This window comes from Sciurus carolinensis, chromosome 2 (assembly GCF_902686445.1).
Source record: "Sciurus carolinensis chromosome 2, mSciCar1.2, whole genome shotgun sequence".
Classification (NCBI taxonomy): Eukaryota; Metazoa; Chordata; class Mammalia; order Rodentia; family Sciuridae; genus Sciurus; species Sciurus carolinensis.
Window position 1 is genome coordinate 50,998,407 of NC_062214.1, and position 10,486 is coordinate 51,008,892.

At 47.3% G+C, this 10,486-nt stretch overlaps 2 protein-coding genes across 2 annotated transcripts; one reads left to right on the plus strand and one right to left on the minus strand.

The window, feature by feature from the left end:
* Positions 1 to 340: 340 nt before the first annotated feature.
* Positions 341 to 7,747, minus strand: LOC124976320 (transcription initiation factor TFIID subunit 4-like). Its single transcript, XM_047539261.1, has 3 exons — positions 7,605 to 7,747; positions 6,175 to 7,515; positions 341 to 3,801 (listed from the first exon to the last, which is right to left on the minus strand). The coding sequence occupies exons 1-3, from the start codon at positions 7,745 to 7,747 to the stop codon at positions 3,786 to 3,788; spliced, it is 1,500 nt and encodes a 499-aa protein (XP_047395217.1). The 3' UTR covers positions 341 to 3,785.
* On the plus strand, positions 6,421 to 9,471 carry Tlnrd1 (talin rod domain containing 1). The gene has a single exon (XM_047540678.1). The coding sequence runs from the start codon at positions 7,768 to 7,770 to the stop codon at positions 8,854 to 8,856; it is 1,089 nt and encodes a 362-aa protein (XP_047396634.1). The 5' UTR covers positions 6,421 to 7,767; the 3' UTR covers positions 8,857 to 9,471.
* The last annotated feature ends 1,015 nt before the right edge of the window (positions 9,472 to 10,486 follow it).

Below are 10,486 nucleotides of genomic sequence, written 5' to 3' on the forward strand. Positions count from 1 at the left end.
TTGTTGCTCATTTCAGATGATTCAGTTCAACCAGCTTTCAATTTTACTGTCATCTCCTAAACTTAAAAAAGTTTTTTTAATCATTAATTTTCCTTTGTTTAAAATGCTCCAGTCTGTCTTCTGATTTCAGCCCAGTACTGTGACTTTACTCTATTTCAAGGCTAAATCATGCTAATTTTTGTTTCTTACTTTAAAAGATTTTGGTTAGAGATACTTAAAATTCCACAAGTTTTAAATGGCTTACTACTGATTTCTTTTAAAAATTTAATTATACAAGAAGACATGAAAGTACTGTAGTTGTTTTAATGTTCTGAAATTAGACTAGGAATATAGCTCAGTAATAAAGGTTCTGTGTCCTGCATGAGGCCCTGGGTTCCATCCCCAGCACCACCAAAAAAAAAAAAAAAAAAAATCCGAACTTTATACAAAGTTTAAATACTGACCCCACAATTCTACTCCACCTCAACCAATTATCTTTTGTCACATATTACATGCACTTCGTAATGCAAATCTCAAAGTATCTCTAGCAATGCTTTTGTTGCATTTATATGTTTTTATGGCAGCATAGTGTATGAATTTTTAAGTATACAGGGCTCAAGTGTTTTCCACCTAAAAATATGACAGGAAGAAATTTGATTCTTTAGACTTCTATATAGTATTCTTCAGTACTGTTACAGCAATAGTTTATTTCCTACTCATGAACATTTATTACCACTTTTTTTTTTGCTATTACAACACCAATTTAAAAAGTGGCAATAGACTTTTCTTCATGCTTTGTAATGGATACAAATACAAGGATACATATAATAGAAATTAATTTTAAAAAACATGTAGGTAAGATAAATGACTTTATTGTTATTCTTTCTGTACTAGGGGGTGAATTCAGAGGTCCTCTACCACTGAGCTCTACCCCCAGTCCTTTTTATTTTTTATTCTGAGACAGTTTCACAAAACTGCTGAGATTGGCTTCAAACTTTTGATTCTGCCATTACAGGTGCGCTCCACTGTGCCTGCTTGTTTGATATTTCTTTCAGAGAAGCAGGTCGAAACTAAGCATCTCAGGCTGGTATGATGGTACCTCAGTCACGTAGCACCCCGCCTTCTTTCTCAACCTGCTCCATCACACTGGCCCTGTGGCTTCCATCCTCAAGGTCATCACAAGTTCCAGGATGGCTACTGGAGCTCCAGTCATCAAGATTACATTCAACCAGAGAAGGAAGAAGGAAGGCAAACCAAATAGAGCATACCTTTCAATAGGATCAACTTTTTTGAGGCATCCTATCTGGACCTTACCCACAACAGTTCTGATCTCACTGGCTAAAGCCTGTCTCTACCATAGAGGCCAGGAAATTGTCTTCTAGCTGTATACATTGTCAGTCAAATAAAATTGAGATTCTGTTATTAAGGGAAACGTATGAAGTGGAGGTTGGGGCAACTAGCTGGCAATGTCTGCCTTACCACCCATCTTGGGACCAGTGCAGCTTGAATTCTTTCCCACTGTACTGGTGGTGGATGTTCTATGCATGCATGCATGTACATAGGTTATGATAACACTTCCTATTGACATTAAGCAGAAACAACTTATAAGAAAAAGAGACTTTTCTCTTTCTTTTCTGAAATCATAGGGGAAAAGTCTAAGCTTTCTCCCAGGGGCACATTGCTCCACCCAGTGGCTTGGAGCTCTGTCCTGGTGCAGTCATGCTAAAAAACATGCACAGCTGTGGCGGATCATGTGCTCTGTTGGGAGGGGTCACCCTGGTCATTCATTTTGCCTGCTGCCAAGTTAAGGTGCAAAAGTGCTGGGATTGTCGGCCTACAGTATATGGTTATAGAGAACAAAAGTCATTGAGTCTTTGATAGAAATTGTTGGGGTTGAGTAAATTTTAGGGCTACTTTCATCCAAGAAGGAAATCCATTTGTTTTATAATCCACTGATGTGAAGATATCTGGATCAACTGCATTTTCAATGCCTTGATATTTTAAATATATTTTGGTGTTTTGTAACTTGATTTTATTCAACCCTGGAGAATTTTATTTACTAACAACATATCATTAACCGAGAATCAGATGAGGCACTGATGCAAAGATGAATACAATAAGGCCCTTGCTTTTGGAGAATTTTTTAAAAATTAATTATTTTATTAATTTTAATAATTGTTTTTCTTGGAGGTTTTGGACTGGTAGAGGAGATAAGCAATCTGCACTAGATCCAATGCAAATTATAGGAGGTCAGGGCCTGATGATAATAATATCCTCTATTTTAAATAAGAGGAAATTCTGGGTTTTTTTTTGGAATTATATAATTTATATGAGGTCACAGAGATAGTACAGCTGCAGGGCAAAAAGTGGAGCCCAGGTATATGGGACAATGAGGTTTTCTAATTGGTAGTCACTGGGAGCCTTATGGAAAATGGATTGAAAAGGGTCTAGAGCCAGGAGCATTCAGATGGGGCCAGAGTCTGAACCAGGTCTGAGGCTGTGCAGTACAGGGCTGGGAAAGAGAATTCTGAAGTGTAAGAAGTCATGTGGCCATGGCCTAAATAAAGCACAGGCCTCTCTTACTCTGGGGTTAATACTAACCCTACCTGTAAAAGGAGGGGAGATAGTGAATGGCAAAACTGAATCTCAGATCTAATTAGTGTCCTAATCTGGGCTCTTCCTGGCTTGTGTCCATCACAGCAGAGGAGGGGGAAACAAGAATTTCTAGTACTATCTGAAATCAGGCAGGGATAACTTTCAAAGTATTGAAAAACTAGAGGCACAATTACCAATTAATCAGAGCTGAGGTCTATGACCTGAGGGTAGGGCTCTTGTACCAAATATTAACCCTTTAGTAGACTGAATCATGGGAAGGTATAGGAGGGGCCCTGGAGTGGGGCTCAGGTGAGGATGAAGAGAGTGGCAATGAGGTCACCACCATGCACAAGCTGTGCCCTGCTGTTGTTTCACGAATGTCCATCACTTTCTGACAATTACTGAATAAAAGTTGTGGGCAGCCAGAATACTTTTCTTGCCAGGAGGTTTAACAAATGAATGAATTCTATAAAAGTTTATTGATGACCATGCAATGCATTAGGTGTGGAAGAAAGAAGTATATCAAGTCCTCCCCTTAACTAGATGAAAGAAAGGGTTTTGGAGAGAGAGGTGTGCCAACAGTTACAAATACAGGCTGCCAATAGTCACACTGAAGCTGTGTAGACAGCACAATGGACGGAAAGGGCAGAAGTGCCAAGTTTGTCTGAGTGACCAGAGAAGCTCCATAGAATCTAGTCAATCTGTAGTTACTGACCACAAGGCACCCTGAGCAATTCCGTACCAGATACCATGAAACATATTGAAACATGTTCAGTCATTATTAGTGTTAGGGGTCCGAGGTGACTGAATCTTAGTTCTTCTCTTCTCCAAGACTATGAAAGATAGAAAATACATCCAAAGATCACTGGCCAGTAGCAACCTTCACCTCCATGTAGGGTACTATAGTTAATAACTAAAGGAAATTCCAGATCTGCCAGAATCTTGGGATCTGAATGTTCAGGTGTTTCTCCCAAAGCAGAACTGGTCCTTCACACAAGCCTCCCTCACACATCTATCTTCTGATGAACAAAGATGTGGCAGGAAAGGAAGGAGGGAAGGAGGAAGGCAGGAAAAACCTGGGACTGATGGTGGAGTCCTGCCCAGCTGGATAGGAACAAAATAGGTCACAGAGCAAGAGGATGTGCCAGGTAAGGACCGTGACCAGTTAACATGATGATTCTGCTCCTTAGGGACCCAGCAGCTCTCATCCATCATCTGTGGGGATGTCTGAAATAGGAAAAAGGGATAGGAACACATTATTCAGATAGAAATTCCTATCCTTTAGAAGAAATATTGAAAGGAAGCTAAGGAGTGATGATTGGATAAGTGTAGAAAGAGTACTTGAAACTGAATGGGCACATCTATGAGCACAAAACAAAACAGGGCAGCTCTGTTCCAAAGGAAAGGTACATTAAGGCAGAGACTGCTCCTTTCTGACTACCAGATGGAACTGTATATCACATGCAGCTTGGAGTCTTAGATGCAGAGTGAATGCTGGGTATCAAAATTCAGAATGACTACAATATTATTCAGCCGTGAAAAGAAAGGAAATTCTGACACATGCTACCACATCAATGGACCATGCTAAGTGAAATAAGCCAGACACAAGAGGACAAATACAATTCTACTTATTCTACTTACCTGAGGTTATCTAAAATAGTTGAATTCCTGGAGACAGGAAGTTGAATGGTGATTGTTAGGAGTTGGGGGGAGAGACAAATGGGGAAATGTTGTTTAATGGGTATAGACTGTAACTGTGGGAAGATGAAAATTTCTGAAGATGGATGATTGTGATTGTTAGCAATGGCACATGCTTGCAATTGCAATGACTAGGGAGGCTGAGGTAGGAGGATTGCAAGTTCAAAGCCAGCCTTAGAAAGAAACTTAGCAACTTAGTTAGACTCTGTCTCAAAAAAAAGTTCAGTGGTAGAGCACCCTTGGGTGCAATCCCCAGTACCACAGGCATAGTGGTGCCTAGTACAGAGCTCAGCATTTGGCAGTTGCTCATTGTTTGTGAAGTGAATGAATGATGGCAGAAAGAAAAGAAGCTAAAGGAAAGTGGAAGCAGTACTTGGAAGGATCAGTTTAGGGGCTGTCTTATTTGAGAAATGAAGCATGGACCAAGGAAACAATCCTATCCAATTTAAAAAGCTATACCAAAACTTGTGGAATAGTGGGATAGTCCCTGTGTAGCACAGCTTATTGTTGGGTATGAAGCATACAGTGATAATAACAAAACAGATTGCACAGTAGAAGAAAAGGGAAATAAGACTCCAGGAATGCCAATTGACTTTGGAAAAAATTCTGATTCCAAAGCAGTTGCATGAATAAACTAGTCATAGGTACAATGGTTTGACTTCTCTGGCATAAGTTTTTAGAGCTAAGAAGGACTACAGTGCTGTTCCTGGGTTACCATGTTAAGAATTTGATTTGTCCAATTGTTTTTCCCTTGCACAAAAGTAGAATGGATTGATCCCACAGAACCCCTCTTTGTTTAGAAAGTTATTAGTTTTATCAAGTTGTTTGCAAAATCAGTTCATCTAGATTCTCCAAGGCCACTTTCAGCTGTAAGTAGGGCAACTGTCCATTTAAGTCTGAACCTGTTGCTTCTGTTAACTTATTAAAAGTATATCTCACAGTTCACTCTCCAAACTGTTTGGTCTTGGACGATAAGTTTAAGTCCATTCTAGTTACAAGTAACAAGCTGGGGGTTGGGTGGGGAAGGTGACGTAGAGTCCTAGGAAAGAATGGAGGAACAAACATTTCCATTGGCTTTCATACCCAACGCGTGCTGGTCGGGGCACCTACAGGCGTTCAAGACTACTCAGAGGTGGGAGGAAGGTCAGATGTTCCTACGACTCCTTGACAGAACAGGGTGCAGTTAAGTCTAGAGAGGGATGGGGAGGGCTCCTCATCCAGCCATTTTCTGTCTTCCTGACCTAGGAAGTCACTCATTTAAGGCACCTGACCATGTTTCCCTATCTGTAAAACTGAGTTAATAATGTTTACCTCCAAAGGCTGTCTCTCTTATTTAACAATGATCATTATTACTCCATTATATTGACGAAGTTATAAAAGGCCAAATATGCTGATCAAGGCCCATAACGATTCTAACAGCTACTATTCATGAGCCCAGTGCTCAAGCAGTTAGTGCCCAGTATCTGACCTGGAGAAACAGATATTTGGAGAGAGAACTTGTACAGGTCACAGAACTCATAAATGGCTGGGAAAAGACTGAACCTGGAAGTCGGGTTCAAAGCCTGCTGACAACTTTAAAAAGTATATTTGGTTGGAGATTGGGAGAGCATCTGCACAGTCCTCTGCCCTCCTTTTGGGACTCCATATCCAGTGCTCTTTTCATCACCCCACACAGCCCATTAGAAACCCACTGTGGAAGAGCTCAAAACAACAACAAAGGGCAGAAGGAAAGCTTGGAAAATTCAATCTTAAGTCTCACAAAAGGGAGATGACTGGACGCCAGCAAATCACCAGGGGATCATACCGAGGGGCCTCCCCTCTAACCCAGAAAACAGGTCACCTTTTTTGACTTGCTTCCTTGGCGGGGAGATGCCTGGAGCCCTGGTCTGGCTAAGAGCTTACGTAAGGCCAACCGGCGGCTGCGCTCCGATCTCCCCAGGGTGTGCGCAGAGCCCCTGGTCGGGTGGCCCTTCCCCAACCCGTCTGCTACCCGGTCTTTCCGCCAGAACCCAGGGGCGGCTCGGGACCACCAGCCCCAGGTCCGCAGCTGAGTGCTGGGCGGCGGCGTCCCCCGCAGCCACCCAGCTTCCCGGGGGAGGAGCAGCGCATCGCGCAAGCATCCGGGAGCGGCGGAGGGGGCGGGAGGAAAGGCGAGAGGAGGAAGCGGGATTTAAACGAAAGGCGGTGACGCCACACAAAAGATTTCTATAGGCTCCGGGGAGGTTACGGCGAGGTGCTGCGGCGGTGAGCCGGGGGCGAGGCGCGGCTGGGCAGAGGGGAAGCCTCCGGCGGCCCCGGCGGGCGGGCACCCACGGCCGCGCTCCGAGGTTAAGCCGCGCGCGGAGAGGAAGCGGGTGTTTTCCCCTCGCCTTTCGGTCCCCGCCCTTCCTTTCAGTTTCTCCGCGCTCGCTCGGAAGTTGGTGGTTGACGGAAATGGCAGGAGCCGGGGCCCCGGCTGGTGGCCACGGCGCCAAGGGGACCTTCTGAGTCGGCTCCTCAGCCGGGTAGAGTCGCGCAGCTGCATCCGATGCGCGGGGCTCGGGGCCTCGGGAGATCTCAGCCGCTGCGGGCCCAAGACGAGGGGGCACCGGGGATGGATTCGCGCCGACAGCCAGCAGCGGGCCGCCGGGCGCGCGGTCCGGGAGGGCGTGCCGCCGCGGCTCCGGGCCGCGCGCTGTGAGCTGCCAGGCGGGAAGGGCCGCCGAGGAGCCCCGGGCACCCGGGCGTGGCGGGCGAGAACGTGAGCGGGGCGACCGCTGTGCGCAATCAGTGCAGGCTCCCACCCGGCTCTGACTTGGCGTGGCCGCGACAGCGCGACCACACCCTCGGCCCTGCAGCCGCCGCCGGCGCAGCTTCCAGAGAGCGCGAGGTAGGAGATGTGCCTGGGGCGGCTGTGCGTTCCAGAGCGCCAACCCGGGCAGCCGTCGTGGAGAAGTGCCGCCTGGCGCGGTCACGGCGCCTGAAGCCCACGTGCGCAGCCGAACCCAAGGTGGCCTGTAGCGCTGCGGCTGACAGCACAGCCCGCCGGAGCCGCTGCCTGCGCTCCTCCCCGAGGAAAGGATTTTGATTTCAAAGAAAGGAAGGAAGGACAACTCCCAGCTTCCCTGTCCCGCCCTCTCCGCTCCGGCGGCCGGGCCAGGCCATGCCCAGGAAGGCGGCAACCGCCCAGCAGAAGGGACTTTCCTGGCAGCATCGCGGCAAGGAGCGCGGACTGTGAATTTGTTGTGCTGCGGTTCATGCTTCCTGCAAGCCTTCTAGGAGGCCGAACGCCGCAGCCTCTCCTCTCATCCCGAAGAGCCTCCAGTATTCTCTGGCCCTCGGGCTCGCCCTACACTGCTCGGGCTCCGGCCGCCGCAGCCCAGTGCCCTCTGCCCGCAGCGGTGGATGGCATGATGGTGCGGGGAAGGCACCGTGGCCTTGGCCAGAGTCGCGGGGGCGGCGGCAGTGGCGGTGGTAGTGGGCTCCCCAGCGGCATGCCAGTGCCCCCCGGGCGCGATGGCTAGCGGCAGCGCTGGGAAGCCCACTGGCGAGGCGGCTTCTCCGGCTCCTGTGAGCGTCGTCGGTGGAGCCAGCTCGCAGCCGCGAAAGAGGCTGGTGTCCGTCTGCGACCACTGCAAGGGCAAGATGCAGCTGGTGGCCGACCTGCTGCTGCTGTCCAGCGAGGCTCGGCCAGTGCTTTTCGAGGGCCCCGCCTCCTCGTGTGCCGGCGCGGAGTCCTTTGAGCAGTGCCGGGACACCATCATCGCGCGCACCAAGGGGCTCTCCATCCTCACCCATGACGTGCAGAGTCAGCTTAACATGGGCCGCTTTGGAGAGGCCGGGGACAGTCTAGTGGAGCTGGGTGACCTGGTGGTATCTCTGACCGAGTACTCAGCCCACGCCGCCTACCTGGCCGCTGTGGCCACACCAGGCGCACAGCCTGCACAGCCAGGCCTGGTGGATCGCTACCGCGTGACACGCTGTCGCCACGAGGTGGAGCAGGGCTGCGCAGTGCTACGAGCCACCCCACTGGCTGATATGACCCCACAGCTGCTGCTGGAGGTGTCGCAGGGCCTGTCGCGCAACCTCAAATTCCTGACGGACGCATGTGCCCTAGCCAGTGACAAGTCAAGGGACCGCTTTTCGCGCGAGCAGTTCAAGCTGGGCGTCAAGTGCATGAGCACGAGTGCGTCGGCGCTGCTGGCCTGCGTACGCGAGGTGAAGGTGGCTCCCAGTGAACTGGCGCGCAGCCGATGCGCACTCTTCAGTGGGCCCCTGGTGCAGGCTGTGAGTGCGCTCGTGGGCTTCGCCACCGAGCCGCAGTTCCTGGGTCGCGCGGCTGCTGTGAGCGCCGAGGGCAAGGCGGTGCAGACCGCCATCCTGGGTGGTGCCATGAGCGTGGTGTCAGCCTGCGTGCTTCTGACCCAGTGCCTCAGGGATCTGGCGCAGCACCCTGACGGGGGCGCCAAGATGTCGGACCACAGGGAGAGGCTGAGGAACTCGGCCTGCGCCGTGTCTGAAGGCTGCACCCTGCTATCTCAGGCTTTAAGAGAGAGGTCTTCACCCAGGACTTTACCGCCAGTAAATTCCAATTCTGTGAATTAGCAACACCCCCCACCCCATACCCCTTCTTCCACCCCCAGGCTAAAGGAAGACACTTATTCTCTGCCCCTCTCCATTTATACCAAAGAAATCATAGGTGAACCCCACCCCCACCCCCGCCAAGTTAAATGCCCAAGAGGAATCTTCCAGAAGTCAGGGCCACGCACACAACTCATATGCACCGGAGAGCCCAGGTGTCAAGTCACCCACACAGGAGTGGGGAACAGAAAATGGGTAATCTGCTAGCTGTGGTTTTACCCGTACCCTACTCGTGTCCGTCAACTGAATTTTATTATTAATTGGGCAGGAAGGAGGTCATGGGTTCATTTCTTCTTTTTTATTTTAATTAAAAGAAAGGTTACCTCAGTTTTCACTCCTTAGACATGGATGTAGCTACCTTTTTTTATGTTATTTTTTTAAGCAGTCGTGTTGAATTAGGAGTATACTTGGTGTGGAAAGAGTATGACTTTGCCTTGTGATTTGCAAATGGGGGAAAGCTACTGTGAGCGTGTTTTATTTTTAATTTACACCATAGAGTGATCCCCCCCCCATGTCAAGTTTTTACCTTGCATGTACTGGAGTATTTATTTCATCTATTAAAATGTTATGTTTCTCAGATGGCTTTTTGCAATTATTGTTTTTCAATAGTAATTTTGTATGGTTTATGTCATCTAAGAAAGGGACAGTGGGAAGGCCACTTTCAATAGTAATGAGGTGGGTCCCCAATTCTCAACCCTTTATGATTTTCCTCAAGAATTATTCCTTTGAGCAGCCTAGGATTCATAAAGAGACAAATGTAAAATAAGCTATTTTTGAAGACAGGTGTCAGGAATGTGATTGAATTATGTATAGTACTTGGTATGAGCTGTTAGTGGGGGTTTTTGTCTTGCTTATTGCTTCTTATGGAAAGTAATTTAGCTCCCTTTGTCTCCACTCATCTTTCCATCATAATGATCTGAGGTTCAGGTCTGATTTGTGTTCTGCCTGTCATTTTCAGATTAAAGCACTTCCTAATCCTGTGTGGGCTAACTTCTCAGCTCAGAGGATCTATGTATGGAACTTAAAGTACTGTCTATCAAGTAAGAATATTTAGCATCTTTCAGGTAGATGGGTCTATTAAAATAAGATCCCCATAATTTTAGGAGAAAAAATATACAGGGTTCTAGACTGTTTCATTGTAAAAGATGTACTCTGGAAAGTAAGAATTAGTATAATTGCAGGCAAAAAAACTTATTTTTGTGACCTTGTTTTCTAAGGTATGCCATGGTCGATTGTACATTGAAAGAATGCTTTGTTGATTGAAATTTGGAGTATGTTAAGGTAGTTTGTGTGTTCTGCAGACATTTAAGGGAATTTTTTTTGGGAGTAGTGGAATGGATAGTTTTAAACAGCCTAGTTAAATGTTGAACATTTTCTTACTAAAAGAATAACAACTTGTATTTACAATTCTTGAAACCTGGGAGGGCCACATGGGTAAAAACTTATGTACTTTAAATTTGTACAGATTACATTTTTTTCCTTAGGATTTGTTATGCTTAAACTTTTGCAGTTCCCACAGATCTAAAGAGAATTTTTCACTGTAATACATTAGAGAGAAGAAAGTCATTTTGACTGTTTTACTTGCTTGAATGAT

Bases quoted from the DNA above. Each gene is read 5' to 3' on its own strand.
- LOC124976320 (XM_047539261.1), bottom strand. From the start codon at position 7,747: ATGCCGCTGGGGAGCCCACTACCACCGCCACTGCCGCCGCCCCCGCGA. The intron at 7,516-7,604 runs GTAGGGCGAGCC...GAAGGCTTGCAG, and splicing joins GCGGCCGGAGCCCGAGCAGT to GAAGCATGAACCGCAGCACA.
- Tlnrd1 (XM_047540678.1), top strand. From the start codon at position 7,768: ATGGCTAGCGGCAGCGCTGGGAAGCCCACTGGCGAGGCGGCTTCTCCG.